General features: G+C 36.1%; 1 protein-coding gene across 2 annotated transcripts in view; it reads right to left on the bottom strand.

Moving 5' to 3' along the window:
* Positions 1–16950, bottom strand: part of SLC36A4 (solute carrier family 36 member 4) — a 95008-nt gene that overhangs the window by 35192 nt on the left and 42866 nt on the right. For both annotated transcript variants that reach the window (XM_027677446.1, XM_027677447.1), the window contains exon 10: positions 11741–11910. In XM_027677446.1, the coding sequence (XP_027533247.1) occupies positions 11741–11910 (170 nt within the window). The remainder of the gene's footprint in view (positions 1–11740; positions 11911–16950) is intronic.

Below are 16950 nucleotides of genomic sequence, written 5' to 3'. Positions count from 1 at the left end.
ATAAACAGCATTGAGAACCGATCTTGAACTCGCTCCATGAATGCTATTAGGTTCACGGCTTTTAGATGTAAGTTGCAAAATCAAGACACACAGGACCCAAGATGTTTTTGAGAAAATGTATCACAATATTTATTATACTCAGTCCTTTGTCACAATGAAGTTGAAGACTGATCATCTCTGGTGAATTTAAAATGCTACCCTGCACTTGGTAATCAAATCAGTAATAATGTATTCCTGCTTTATTTTGCTATCAAGCACTTTGTTCGTATTTAATCATAGCAATTATTTCTATTGTGCTTACCCCCTGTAATTTTATGTTATATAGAATGACAGTTAATTGAGCTAAAACAATTGCTCATAATAATTTGTGTGTTTATTTTTATTGTGATTATTGTCATTCCAGCTCTCTCACTGCAAGAGCAGAGCACTCAAAAGTTACGCATATACAGACCATTTAATAACTATGCTGTTCTTTTCCTCGGGGTTCAACCATCTACTAAAGAAAAAACAAAACACAACAACTATGCACAGAATGGAAACATAAATGAAAATAATAAGTTATCTACTTACTCCTCTGATAATTGCCAGTAAAGATTGTAAGAGTACCACGAGAAATTAGCTACTGGGTTTTTTTGGTGGGGTTTTTTGTTTGGTTGGTTGGTTGGGGGATTTTTTGTTTGGTTGGTTTTTTTGCCAAGATTTAAAGTCAGATATATTTACCAGCATATGTTAATAAGGAACTGAATCCCACAGAGCTGAATGTCGGCTGAAGTCAGAGAACATTTGTTTTTCTCCACATACTCTCTCAACCCACTACATCCTGGTCAAAACACAGAGACCAGAACTACACTGACACTTAAAGCCATAGAAAGTCAAGTTTTATATGTCAACAAAACAACGCCCTTTGTCTTGCTTTCTGACAACTTCAATGGCCTCTTCTCTGCCAGTGGATACTGAGCTCATGGTTTCAGAAATCTCTTGACAATGACTCCAAGATCCCTTACCAAGTTCTAATGCATACTTCTAAGCCCAGCACTACTGTAAGCACAATTTAGACTACTTTCCTCTTGACGGAGAGGAGAAGGGAGATATTAGAGCACCTTCCAGTACTTAAAAGGGGCTTACAAGAAAGCTGGAGAGGGACTTTTTTTCAAGGGCCTGGAGTAACAGAATGAGGTGATGGTTTTAAACTAAAACAAGCTAGATTTAGATTAGGAAGCAACTATTCACTGTGAGGGTGGTGAAGTACTGAACAGGTTGCCCAGAGAAGCTGTGAATGTTCCATCCCTGGAAGTGTTCAAGGCCAGGCTGGACGGGACTTGGAGCAACTTGGTCTAGTGGAAGGTTTCCCTGCCGTGGCAGGGGGGTTGGAACTAGATGATCCTTAAGGTCCCTTCCAAGCCAAACCATTCTATGATTCTACAATGCTCTTCAGTAATTGTCACCAACAGATGGTAATAACCTGGTCATAAACATAAAAGAATAGATATAAAAGTAGGAAAGTTATTGCTCTGTATTGAAAATTGGGTTTTTTGACAGATGTGAAAGAGATTGTATGATTGTTAGCACTCCTTTATACTCTATATTAAAAAAATATTATCTTTAACATGAAGTATTGGAAAATGCTTCCTACACTCAGACTTTTTTAGTTTATAAAAGAATACATCAACTGTAATTTAATTATAGCCTGCTTGCATTAACATATGAAACAAAACACATGCTAAGAAAGAATCCTTAAACCTAGTGGACAAAAAGTAAGCAAGAATGGCAGCTAAAAGCTAAACAACAAGACAAAAAAAGGAAAATTTTTAAATACATAAACAAAAGATCAAGGATAGTTACTCACTAGATTTATCTTTGTAATCCAGATGGATATGCCTGACACTTCAAGTATTTTTCTCCAGTTGGAAGCAGACACCACCAGAGCTACACGGGACAGTAGTTCCTTCTAGCAATTTAAAAAAGCTATAAAGAGCCATTTCTAAAACAGTGACTCATGGAAATATACCTAGCAAGACCCAAACCACAAAGGATTCTGGTCCTTTTTCTCCTACTGAACAAATGTTAACGTTGCCAAGTAATTCACAGTTTCTCATACTACCACATCAGACTGTTGTATCCTCAAAAGGTAGACTAATTTATCACTAATCCACAGTTTATTTGGCACAAAACTGAATAATAATTAGATCTTAGATATCCAGCTCAACAGCCACAAAAATGAAAAATTTTAGTTTTCATTCATGATACTTGAACCTTCCCTTAACCTCAGCTAGCTGGTTTGCAATTTCTTTTTATCTTATTAAATATTTTGAATTGAATGTTAAAAAATTAGTTCACTGTACAGACAGAGCTTTAATTTATGCAATGAGTTCCAAAATTATTACCCTGTTTTGCCAAGAGTAATAAATCTAGAATCTGTGCTCCTGCAACCAAAACTCTACTGGATGCTTCCACAAAATAAGTAAATCTAGGTAGCAACCTTGAAACAAGATCAAAATGTTAAAACACACTCCACATACACTTAGAATGTACATTTAACTGAACAATAAATTCTTATAGCTTAGTCTACATGTCTAAGTACCAGGTCTTAAAATTAAACTCCTGCCATATTCTCAGTGGTGCACTTTGCAGCAACCATTTGCAATAATTTTGCCTCCACATTCCAGAAAGAAATATAGTCTGTAGCTATCAAATAGGGATAATGAAAGGAAACATAAACCACATAATTGCAGCTCTCTTGACCAAACCACTTATACTTTAGATCTGGAATATATTGTGTCAAGTGGATTACTTGTCATAATAGTAATGGCTCATTTTACGCATTCATACTAATAATCCTCTGGTTTGTTGTCTGATATTACAGATTAATAATGTCCGACAATTAAACCATAAAATAAAGGGAAAGGCAGACAAATAAAAAAGGAAAAAATAAAATAAATGCAGCAAAATTACAAAATAAAAAGTTTCTGGTTACTGGATAAACAGTGGATAAACACAGAATAAGAGACTGAGTGGTTTTTCAGAAAAAATAGTTGAGATCTGAAAGGAGGATGCAACTAGCAAGATCATGGGCATGTACCAGTGAGTGGAGTGAAAAAGCAGCCATTCACAGAAATAGAGTTGAGTTGTGCTGAAGAACAAAAATGTGTTGATGTTAATCCAGCAAAGACAGAGCTACTTACGGAGTGTATGTTGATGGAACAATTGTATACACTTAATTCCTTTGGAAACCTGACTTTAAAGTAGTTAGGGGGTTCATACCAGTTTATTAGGACAGCAACGTGATTCAAGATATTTTTAACCAAAGGAAGAACTACAGTCCAGATAACCTTGCCACAACACCCCATGTGAAATAAAGACCATAATTTAACTTCAAAGATCAAGACACAGAATTTTTATTTTGATGCATTACAGAACAGCTTTATCAGTGAGCAATTACTTCAAGTCAAAAAACAATATATTCCATTCACTTGCTATGCTATGGTGGGATAAAGAAAACCACAGAGAAGAGAAAGATATTCTACATTTGTAAGCAGTGAGATGTTAATTTGACTCATGTATCATAAAAACATACTGTAAAGATATTCCTCTTTCTAGCTCTATCTCCTAAACTCTAGAACACAGCTCTTCTGGTTGTGCCAGGACAAAGGTCTGGGTCCACAGTGCAGGTCTACGAAAACATAAAAACTAAAAAGAGAATGGGATGTCTCCTGTGGCACAGGTTCTTTAGACCTTCTGTAATTGTAAATCAATGTTGTTCATTATTGTAATGTCTACACTGTGCACTTTATCAAGTGAAAAAGTACAGATATATATTCAATAATCAACTCAGATTAACCAACTAAGCAAAGCATGGCATGCTATTACTTTTGGTATTCCCATTAACTCAATATACCTTTTCCCCTCTGTGTTGTTGCATATCAAAAAGGAGGAAGGAAGACATATGCCAATCCCCTGGAAAAAATGGGGAGATTTTTTAAAATGCCAACCATTGTTATCTATTTCCTCTTAACTGTGCACTAAGAAACTGGTGTTTTCCATCTGCCAAATCCTTTACTTTCCCCTTAGGAATCTTTGGATCTTAAAGGAAATTTCAAGTCATGGAGTACTGGATAGATGCAAAATGTATAAGGGGGACATACAAAAATAGCTGCTCCACTCAATAAGCATGACAGAAAATCACTGGCTCATGTACGGCATTTAAGAAGAAACCCAATAATAACTTCCTCTTCTAAGCCAGTTCATGCATAGAGATATAATGGGCTAAAATAATGGAGAGACACAAATGCAAGAATTATTGAAATATTACAAATATAAAGTTCGCTTTCCATGAGCTAGAGAATAGATATATATAAATATATATATTTATCTGTTATTTGGACAAAGAATTTTCATATCATCCTTCATTATATTTGTAAGCGCACAGATGGAAAACAAAGTGGAACAAAAAAATAAAAGCAGGCTTGATTAGTCTTAAAATTATTGTTAGGAAGGGAAAATGGGATTGAACTGCAGGCAACTGAGCATCATATTCAGCGTCACCTCACTCTTCCTGCGAATGATTCATCATATTAAATGCTGGATATGTTTCTCACATCTATTCCTTCAAACACGCCAGAGAAGAAAATAAGCACTTCTTTGGCTCAGTTCAACTTGTCCTGAAGCAAATATGTAAACTAGACCTGACAAATTGTGCCCTTCCAAGCATGTGTTCCTCTCTGCTCCTTACAAGGAGTCTAGTTAGCATGACCATTGCAGGTGTAGAGATATGGAGAACAGAGTCCTGCAAGCTAAACTAGATGAGTCTAAACCCACACAATACTTTGTAACATATGCCATGCATGACTTCAGATCTTCAGAGCACGGACTGACATGTAAGTGGTATTATGAATCTCCAACTTGCACTGCACCATAAGTGAATACAATTTGCAAAGGAGACTGCAAAAAGGAATCATACATTGTTTTTAAAAATATTAATAATTAAAATAATTTTTAAAAATCTAAAAATAAGTATTGCCCCAGAATAGGATTAACTGCTTCAGAATACATAAATGCACTGCAAAACTTTGTTCTTGAATTATTTTTTTTTTGTAAATAATGAAACAAATGCCTCAAAAAGAAAAACCAAACAAATTTGATGACGAAGTTATTACAGATATTTTAAATTTTCTTATTACAAATCTTTCAAAATTTTCCATTTTTCACCTTAATCACAAATCACAGAATCAGAGTCACAGAATGGGTCAGGTTGGAAGGGACCACAGTAGGTTATCTGATCCAACCTCCCTGCTCAAGAAGGGCCATTCTAGAGCACATTGCACAGGATTGCATCCAGACAGTTCTTGAATATCTCCAGTGAGGTATTCAAGCCCATACTTTTTTTCCTGTCCCATACCTACAAATTTTTTTTGCAAAAGAGCTGCATTTCAAAATCTAAATTTACTCACAAAATCCTAATTAACACCTGAGCAGACAGAAATCCAACCTACACCGAAGTAATTAAAAAACCCAAAACAGATAAAGTAGGAATTGCTTTAACTTTTCAGGAATTTGCTTCACAGCTTAACTTTCTATATAAGGCTTTTAAAATATAAGAATTTGTAATGATGAATACTAACATTAGACCATTCTGCTGGTCACTAGGGTTATACCTAGGAAATATATTCACAAGTTAACATCTCTAGAACAACCAGCAATAAGAAACACTTCTAGCGCCATTCAAATAATCCATAACATCTAACCATTAATTATAAACCATAGACATCTGGCATCCATATATAAAAATCAGGTTAAAAAATAATATTTGGACTATTAAAAAGAACATTAGCTATTATATGTACATAAATCAATGCCTACACCAACAGCTACTCATAAGATGTGACATAACTCATATGGCACATCAAAAGAAAGGAATCATAATCAGGATATAACTCTGAAGTTAAGAGATTTAAGGTTGAAAGAAACTGATTTCACAAATCTATTTCTCATACCTCAGGATATGTCCAAAAACCACACAATGACACCTATTCTCATGTCTCAAAACCACAGCACAGGATCTTCTACTGGGAAGTAAGAATTATGCTCACCAGCTACCTGCATTGAAAAAAAAAAAAGGAAAAAACCAACCAAAAAAACACTACGTACTGGAAAAAATTAACTGAAGTAATCAAACATTTCATTTTATTCCTTGGACAATTCATAAACAAATACTTTGTGTTTAAGCCCACTTTGAGGGGCCTGTTAGCAGTTCACATAATTATTTTAAATCCCATCTGGAAGTTTCTTAATTCACCAATTTATCTATTCAATTTTTCTGTCATTAATACTACCCTTTAAAATGAACAAACTCTTATTAAAAAAAAAATCTGTGTCTAACAACTGATACAAAAGCCACTTCTGCATAAATGATTATCGCTTTATCCTATCTATATAGATCTTAAAACTCCTTCATGTTACCTCTCCTGCAGCTCCTCTAAGCAGGTATTTTATTGGCACAATGTCATTAATCACTGTAAGACATCTGGTAAATATCATCTTATCTTGTGTCTAATTGTTCAGCATGAAGAACTGTTCTTTCCTAAAACCAGGTACAGTTAAAATGGGGAAATATTTAGAAAAGTGTAATTGATAATTCAACTGAATAATGCATTTATTCTTTTCTTGGTAAAATTACACACTAAGCTCAGAGTTAATCGCAAGCAGCTCACTAACAGCTCCATTCCTTAAATTAAGCTATTAAAAATAATAATCTATACTTCTCATGTGGATGAAAGATACAATTAATGCTCGACTCCGGCTTTCTTCATTATATTTTCTGATGTTCTTCAGCAGATTTTACCAATCCACCAAAAAAAAAAATTCTTTCACTACTATCTTTAATAAATCAAACACAACTTACTGTTTAAAAATGAAAGTAATGCTTAAATTGTTCTTTTCTATTTTATTCCTTTACTTCTTCAAGGATTTGCTGCCACCATTTCAGATGAAATATTTTCTCAATACTGCCTTTTTTTTTTCCATACTGCTTCCAACACATCCAGCAAGAACATTTAATTTCAGTGCCCTTTGGTCAGAAGACATGAGTAAGCCTTTGCCAGACAGTAAGTGAGATATTTACATTTTCATTCTACTGGACACTTGCAGTCTTGCCCCATCCTAAACTGTTTAATCACAATTTTTACTGCAACATTTCACTTCAACAGAAGTGAATGTTTGATGCCATTTAGCATCAATACTGAGTAATGCTTGGAAGATCTTCTCTTGATCTCCAAGTGCTCAGCGTATTTTGAAGTTGGTAACCCAGGAGAATTAATTGCTTAAGCTAAACAAAACTTCTCCAAACTCTACCCTCCTGGAGTCACCATGACCTCAGTACTAGATAAGCAAGGGAGAGTAAAAAGCTCTCATGATACAATGGCAGTTTATTTCAAGCTATGCGCTAAACAGAACTTATTTGAGTAAAAGGGTTTTTTTTCTTGGTCACCCAGGCAAGCTGGCCTCTCAAAACATATCATTCTGTGTAATGATATTTACAAATCTTTAATAAATTCATCCAGGATGGTCCAGTTCCTTTAGAAGCAAACTAAAAAAGCTTCACACTTTAATAGTTTATCCCAGTGTGCTGGAGCCACAATTCTACGACGTAACAGGCTAAGGGCTGAACCATGTGTTTGATGCCCAATCTTTACCAAAGTAGATGCAGCAAACACAGATCCAAAGTACTTTTGTGACATGTGTTTTAAATATGTAAAATCAGGGTAAATACTTTTAACATTACAAAAATTCCCTCCTGATAAATATTTCAAAGTACTGAAGTTATTTGACATTCAAATACCACAAACACTAAGCAAAAACCTGTGAGAAAAATAAATGTAAAGCACTTACAGTTCATATAAAAATGCATATGCAACAGTAACAGAACCTACAGCAACCACAAGGATGTGGTTGTACTATCTGAGCACAATCAGATAGATTTTCTGTCCTCTTATGTATTAAAAGGAGTGTCTGTAACTAACACAGTGAGCTGAACTGACACACCACAGGACAAAGCTGGTAAGTCACCAGGCAGAGACCAAAATACAGACAGTTGCCTACATGGAGCAATCCTATAGTGATGAACTTCTAAGCACAATCCAAAGGCAGCTCGTGAGTATCCACAAAATACTGCACTTGCATATCTGTTCTCAGCACTTCCCAAATCCTATGGTGGCTCTTGCCCTATTCCTTCTATTTGTATGTGTTTCTAATTTCTAACTTTGCCCACCACAGTGATGCTTAGTCCAACTTTCAATCCTATTATTGCCTAGCTAGCTACAAGTCTAGCTCCCACCTGCTTTCAACAACTACGAAACCCAGTCTCCAGCTCTAGGTTGGACTTTTAACACAAGCCTAGTGCATCCCTCCACTCAGTGCAAAGGTGCTCATCTCAGTTTGTAAAACAATGGCTTAGTGTCAAGATTTATGCAGTATGGTGGGATCTTCTAACTTGCTACACCCTATACAGTGAAACCCGAAATCCAAAATACAGTATGTCTCTTGCAAATGGAATAGAAAGAAGTCTTCAGTATCAAACAATGTGGAAACTCTCAGTTTCCCATCTTTTCCTTAAAATTCAAAAGCATCTGACCCACGCAATACTAACATGCTATTTTAACAGTAAACTGGAGGATGGGAAAAAAGCAGTAGGAACAAAGTCTGCCAAATCATTTGCACTCACTGTGTCCTTGCCCAAAAAGTACTGGCAAGGAGCTATAACCAAAGGAAAAGCATGGTTTTGCCAATCTAGTACGGTCCCAGCAAAAATATTTGCTTTTACTTTGAATAACAGAGTGTGTCACAGTCTGGAAGAAGATGCTAAGAACAGATGTGAAAATTCAGACAGCTACTGTGAACATTGTTCTTAAACCTTTTGTAACTTCCTTTCCAATATGGTAAAAGCAGTCCTGTGAATACTTTTAACTACCAATTCTGCCTAGAAAGACTCCACATGATCTCAGTGCTCTTTGAGAATGGCTCAGCGAGCCAAGACTGACCTACTTGCAGAGCAACAACCACTCAGCCCAAACATGAACTTTCCAAGGGATGGGTACATTTCTCTCCGTCCCAAGTCTGAAGCCTGAAGGCTTTTTCCCCAACAAAGTTTCTCATAAACTGCAACGATAAAATCATTATATAATATGAGTAATGCAAAAGCCCAAAAAATCAGTAATAACTGATTTTTCAAGTCTTCTCTTAAAAAGCTAATGCATTACTAGCAACACAGCTTAAGCTTCTATTCTCAGAAAATTATTTTCAAGCAAGCAGAGTCCCTTTAATCAGTGTATGACCTCTGAATGGTCCAGACATTACAACATATTCCATCACCAATATCAAAACCACTTAATTTCTAAAATTCAATTTAAAAGGTTTTGGATTTTTACTTTCCATTAAAGAAACACTTTCTGAATCATTTTAGGAACTGTGTTCTGCACTTAGACAAAGTGAAGCTAAGTGAAAAGTGAAGCTATTTAAATCAATTTTGTATAAAACCAGTACTTTGATGAGAAATGATGAATAGAAGATGAATGTAAGCATGGGAGCTTATACAAATGTTGGTGAAAAGGTATTATAGATACTGTAGAATCTACAATTTGTAGAAACCCCTTGAAAAAATCCTGAAACAACAACTAGGAAAAATATATCACAGAACAGCCTGGCAAATATCAAACATTTAAGAGCAAACTTTTAATTTTACTTTTCTGTGTCTTGCAGCAAACAATTTAATATCCTCAAATATCCCAGTAACCTGTAGCACTTCAGCAGGTCCATTTTAGAGATTCATATCACAGGTAAGTTTCAATGGTATAAAACAGGTCCAATTTTATTACACATTTTTTTCAAAGAAACAAATACATAGGATTCTAATGTTATATCTTTATACGGATAGTTGTATATTTTATATAAATATATCTTTACATATATATAGCAAATTTTCTTTGTTTTTCTACTTTCTTTTCTTGGATACTTCCCCCGTTTTCTCTTTCCAGGCTACTCAGTAATTAAAAAGGCCAAAAACCCCACAAAAACCTATGGCTGAATATCATGAAGTCATTTATAATTTTCCTAAGTCCAACAGGGAAACGTTTAAGCCTGTTCACCAGTGGCTCTTCTCATTACACACATACATGAAAATATCTTTCACCGATAAACTCCTAAAACCTTTGGCTGTAAACAACAGTTTGGATCTAACAAGATTCTTACCTTTTCAAATCTCTTGTGGTACCATTACCAGGGCAGGTGATAAGAGGCACACAAAGGGCAATAGAGAGTGAGTGGAAGTTGAAGCCCTTATAACAGCAAGGTGCAGTGAGGACTGGAGATCTTACTAATCATCTCTCAGTGTCCCAGAGAGACAATAAAAAAGCATTTTGGACCTTGAAGCATTCTGATATAGATGACTCACAGGTATTACAAGAGCTATTCATATATCTTCAATCTAAAATCTAAACACCTTGATCACTTGAAGCAGAACACAGATTATATGGTGCTTCAGGAGATATGCACTTCATTACTCAAGAAAACCTTTGGGGTTTGTTTGTTGTTTTTTTTTAATTCTACAAAGCAGATGTATTTTCAGAGCAGCAATTTATTAGATTGATGGTATTTGCCTTTGCTTACTGTAGCAATTAAATCGCACTGACAAAAACAAGCCAGTTTTTCTCAACTGGCTTGACCTTAAGAAGGTCTCACTAGATGTTCAAGTTTTCTTGGACAACAATTCTTAGCTGTCATCCAGCACATGAGCTACTGGTCAGCATTCACTGAGAGAACTGAGACAACAAACCAAAACTCTTCTCTTTAATCAACATTTTCCCTAAAAAACAAGGTTTAGCATTTTTTTGCTTGTTTAGCAGTTTTGATTGTTTTTAAGGTAATAACAGCTCGTTTCAGTACACATGGTGGAGAGGCCAACTTTGTACTAGAAGCAATTTTTTTATAACATCCTTGAGAAAAGCATCCTATGTTATTCAGCACTTCAGGTGGGAGCTGTAAAGACAAAGTTAACTTCCTCCACAGTTTATTATCTTCAGAAGTATCGATTCCTAGATGAGACCATACTCACTATTCCATAAGCACTGCTGACTTCTACTAGCATCTGTGATATCTCAACGAGCTAGTAGGAGGGATGGGAAGATTAGGGGACAAGCGACAAAAACAACAGGAGCAACAGGCAGTGAGGACAGAGATGCAAAACTACTTTGGAGCATTATCACCTAAAATAAGTGTCCCTTCATGAACTCTTGTGACCAGGCATCCATGTCTGTCAGTGCAATTTAATGGATACAGACCAACACACCTTTAGGCTTCATCCTCAGATCAACAAAACAGAGAAAGGATTTCTCCATGACAAGTAGGTACTGCAGATCAATAGATAAATGTGGACATGTATCAGCAATGTGTGTCTCACTTTAAAAAAATAATTTTTTTCCAAATAAAAGTTCAAATTGGCAGCTTTAGGGTATTACTGGCAAAAGATATGGTTGTCAAATAATTTGTCACACCTATAAACCGAGTGTGGTTAAAATACAAATATAGCATTAGATTCCTTTTTTCATGTAAGTCAAAATATAGTGAATTGTTGAAGCAAAATTTCAGGATTGCTAGCCTCTGGAAAAATAAACAACAAAACACATATTTAAATAAGCAAGTCCCAACAAAATGTAACAGCAAGATTTTTTATGGATGTTGTGCACATACTTACAAGTTGAGCAGACTAATAGTGCTCTCACCACAAGCTCACTGAATAACTTCCACTTCTGCTTCACGCTGGAAGTGACAACTGGAATGAGAATCTCCGCAGGGACATAGAATTGAATCGAATAGGTCACAAAAATCCCAAAGGAGTACAGCACTTTTACGGCCTGATATAACCTATTGGAAACATTTACACACATTCACGTAAGTTGTAAACTCTTCATTAAAAAATCAGCTTGGCAATGGCACTAAGCCTAAATATATATATATATATATGTGAAAAATATATTTTTCCCCCAGCAAACACGAATGTTACATTAAAACGGCCTAAGAAATTGCAGAAGATAAGCCAACCAGCAGAAGATAAGCCATCTAGAGTAAACCTTCCAAGAAACGGGAAGTGCAGACACCTTATCACTGCTACGTGTGGCTGAGTAAACAAGTGACAAAGAATTATTCACACTACCAACAGTTTTAAATTTAGATGCAGTTTAAATCCATGCTGCATAAACTAAAAGCATTTGTCGTAGGTCTGCTTGCAGTCAACTGATAGAAATTATGAGTCTCTTCATACGATTTTCTTTCTAAGAATGCAACTAAGGACATTATTAAAACTTTGGGTAAGGGTTTAGTTCATTTGCCATGGGGTATTGTGTGTTCACAAATGAGTAAGGGAATATTTCTCATAAAAAACATTTTTCTTTTTTGCTTCAGCCCTTAAAGAGAGATTGAACTGAAGCAAAGGCAACATGCATAAGAAAAGAAAAAACAGCAGCAAAGGTAGGGAAAGAACAAGTAGAATCTTCATCTCTGTATCTCTCAAAGCCTGGCAGGGGTCACTCAAAGTGTTTCCTCTTTGAATGTCACAGTCTGCATCTGTACAAGTAAATAAAGTCCAGCCAGGACTGCTTTTGCCCCCTTGTCCTGTGGCCAAATGGCACAACATGGCAAAATTTGTATCCATACAGCTCAGCTCTTCTCACCACAACAGGATGCCTCCATCATCCTTCCTTCAACATTTTGAAGGATGTGTAGAACACACAGACAGTAATGGTTTTGAACACTGGAGTGGTGAACCGCTGGTGAACTTGAATAGCCCTTTCAGCTCAGTCTTAGGTGTTTCTCATCTCACAGCTACAAAGAAGGTCAGCAAGTTTTCAATTTTTTATGATACTAAAAGACTGCTAACAAACCAATAAGTTGGTTTTTTTTTTAGATGAACACATACACAGAAGTAATTATTTTATATATATGTATGTATATATATATTTTATATATATACACATTCTATGATTCTATGATATGAGGGAAAAAAGAAAAATACGCTTCAACTAAAAATACATTTTGACGAATAGGTTCTAAAATATCTGTAACAAAGGTTTGACCATCACTGTACACAACTCAGTGAAGCCCCAAAGGCATATTCAAATGGACAAAAAAACAATTATATCAATTTCTGTGGTGACATAATGGTGTAGCTAGTTTAGAAGCCACAGCTTTTGTGACACACTTCTTTTTAGAAATTTCAAGGAAAAAAGTCACTTTTCTATCAATTCTGCATGACTGTCCTTATTCCAGAAGTTTAGATGGATTTTAGCCAATTAAAAATAGAAAAATTGACCAGCTACCCACAATTCACCTCTAATCCTCAGGCTTCAGACCATCCCAAACCTTTACAAAAACAATTTTTAAAAATCCTCAAAAACAGGATTCAAAACTTTAAATACAAAACTTGTTCAAAGTAAGCGTCTCCCTTACACTAATTTTCTATAGCTCTACAAGGATTAAAACCTTCCAAATTAGAAAACAATTTTTATATTATTGAGGTGATTTTACTAGTAATTTACTATTATAATCCAGTCAGATAAAGACAGCTCCTTAGGCTACCTTTTAATAAAAATGTAAATCATTCATGTGTGCTAAACCTCTTTTCAGTTCTACATTTGACATTTCATTGTACCTCTTTTAAGGGTAGAAACGTTGGCAAGTACTGTAACAAAACTTGCATAACAATACAGTTAGACCAAATAGGGAATTAATTACACTAAGCTTTCATTTTAATTAGTACCATGTAAAGCCTCGTCAAACTTCAATATACTATAGTGTTTGTATGGTAGTGGTGAGCCACTGGCACAGGTTGCCCAGAGAAGCTATGGATGCCCCATCCCTGGAAGCATTCAAGGCCAGGTTGGACAGAGCTTGGAGCAACCTGGTCTTGTGAAAGATGTCTCTGCTCATGGCAGGGCAGTTGGAACACATGATCTTTAAAGGTCCTCTCCAACCCAAACCATTCTATGATTTTATGAGACCTGAACCAAGGACGCTACCAAGTACTGAAGCACAATTTTCCATAATCTACATTTGCAAATACTGCAGGACTTATTTCAAACTGATGGTCACATGACAATAATTACTAATTTTCCAAGCAGCTAACTGTATGTAAAAAGAGAAATGCTACTTAATGAAATAAATCAGAATTCTTTGATTCCACAAAAAAGTTGTAAAAGATCAGCAAAAACAAGATGAAAACTACTCTTAAAGTCCATTTTCAACATATTCTAAGTAATATATTATGCTGAGTGACAATTTGTACTATCAAACAGCATCTAAACTAGAACTGCACTAAGTGGTTCCTCCAAAAACACTAATCTAGCAGGATGTTTTTAAGAACATGAGCAGTCTTCTATTTAAATGAAACTTAAGCACTTAACCAGTCCAGGGTCTGTGCATGTTTTCCAGTAAAATTCATCTGCAAGGACATCAAATAAAACTCAGAAAGCAGCAGAATTCTAATTTAACTTTCTTTACTAGGAAAGGCTTATTTTCAAGCAGGGGTTGTCCAGCTGGAATGGAACACATAAGCCAAGTCTCACTGCTTAGGTACATTCCAGGCTCTTTTGCATGACCATCTTCTTATAAAAACCTCCCCTGCTCCTTGCATTTCTCTAGTACAAACTGGCAACTTACTGGCTTTTTATGTGAGGACCAAATACCAAAATACTGTTCACTGGAAATTTGTTTTGTTAGCACAGTGATTGCAATCTCTTGCCCCTCAGTACTGTATCGGGCAGACCCACAGTATTGCACAGCAACAGCATCGTACATCACAACCCCTGGGTGTACCAATGAGCCGCTTCTCCAAATTTTGTTTGCTGCTCTGGGGTACTATCCAGGGTAAGACAAAAACAGATGACTTTGTTAACTGTAGATATGTGCCCTGAGTAGCTTTGAGGTTATTACACTTAGAATGCCAATTTCCTACCCTTTAGAGCACCAGTTTCCATCTCTTTTATTATCTCTTTCTATGCATTAGTCCTGCAAAGCCATCAGGATAAACATCATCATCACATCTGCACTGTAGCCAAGAGCTACTTGAAAACTCATGTGAATAGCTCTGTTAGACAGCAGGGATGCAGAATAAAGTTCATTGTGTTGCTTGCACGAGTGCAATAAAAAGCAACAGTAAGTATTCCACATTCCTCTCACTCCTTGTTTTTTAAGAGCACTTCTCTTAAGGCACAAATAAACCCAGAGCTACCATTTAAAACAAACTTTTCACTAATCTTACAAACAACAAGCACTGCCATGTAATATTTGAAATAGAAGTATTTTCCCTTTCAGATGCATCACACAGACAGAATGGATGCATTGAACATTTGAATATTCCTGGGTTTTTCTAATGTCACAGAATCAGAGAATGGTTTGGATTGGAAGGAACCTCAAAGATCATCTACTTCCAAACCCGCTGCCATGGGTAGGGTCACCTTCCACTAGATCATGTTACTCAGAGTCCCATCCAGCCTGGTCATCAACACCTCCAGGGATGGGGAATCCACAAACTCTCTGAGCAACCTGTTCCAGTATCTCACCACCCCTATAGCAAATAATTTCTTCCTAATATCTAATCTAAACCTGCCCTCCTTTAATTTAAAGCCATTCCCCCTTGTCTTATCTCTACATGCCCTTGCAAAATCTCCCTCTCCAGCGCTCTTGTAAGCCCTCTTTAGGTACTGGAAGGTGGTCTAAGGTCTCCCCAGTGCCTTCTCCAGACTGAACAGCCCCAGCTTCCTAAGCATGTCATAGGAGAGGTGCTCCAGCCCTATGATTATTTTAGGTTCTCCTCTGGCCTTGTTCCAACAGGTCAGCATCTTTTTTGTGCTAAGGACCCCAGAGCTGGATGCAGCACTCCTGGTGGGGTCTCAAAAGAGCAGCGTAGAGGGGGAGGATCACCTCCCTCAACCTGCAAGCCACACTGCTTTTGGGGCAGCCCAGGACACAGCTGGCTTTCTGGGCTGTGAGCACACATTGCCAGGTCACATTAAGCTTTTTCTCCATTAACACCCTCAAGACTTTCTCCCCAGGGCTAGTCTCAATTCATTCTCTGACCAGCTTGTATTCATGCTTGGGATTGCCCTGCCTTGCACTTGGTCTTGCTAAACTTCTCGTGTATCTATGTACAATGAAAGAATACAAATATATATTGTGAGCAATATCCCCAAAAACCAGAACCACAGGCAAAACAGGAAAACAAAACTCCCCAAAGCTAAAAAAAAAAACAAACAAACAAAAAAACTTCCCATAAAATGGAAAAAAACTGAGGGACAAATCTCAGTTTTTACAACAGCAGTATAAAAACAAAACAAGTAAACAAGCAACAGATGGAAATTCTAGTAACCAAAAAAATTTCATCCTTCAAGACCCATTTTATTATATATTTTCATGTATTAAACACTGCAATCAGTCAGGCAATTAAACAAAAATATTAAAAATGCATGGCTCATACTGACTCCAAGGAATGAAAAGGAAGAAAAAGTGAAAAAGTAACACCTAAAAATTAAGAACATTCTTTACACACGTTCTCCTCTTTTTCAAAGAGTAAAAATCGAGTCAGCACTCAGTTCATTAAAGCAGGGTTCTTTTCCCACATAATGTGAGATTTCACTACTTCAATAAGCTGCCACAACAGACACTGAACAAGTAGATGCAAGCACATAACCTGTAACACATTATTTGATTAGAATGAAAACATTAAAATACTTTTCAGTTTTAATACTTGTGCATTGATGTCTAAGTTTAGGTCCATCAGACATAAAAGTACTAAAAAAATTTAGAGTTATCTTTAAATTAATAGTTAGAGTATATATATCCATCCACAGACAGATACAGAACTAACACTGCACCAGCTGAAATTGTCTTCAGTGCTTCTTTAGCATGTGA

Source organism: Neopelma chrysocephalum, unplaced genomic scaffold, assembly GCF_003984885.1.
Source record: "Neopelma chrysocephalum unplaced genomic scaffold, ASM398488v2 Primary Assembly neopelma1_43, whole genome shotgun sequence".
In the NCBI taxonomy this organism is placed as follows: domain Eukaryota; kingdom Metazoa; phylum Chordata; class Aves; order Passeriformes; family Pipridae; genus Neopelma; species Neopelma chrysocephalum.
Note: the sequence above shows the minus strand (reverse complement) of the source record. Positions and strands in the feature narration are given on the sequence as shown.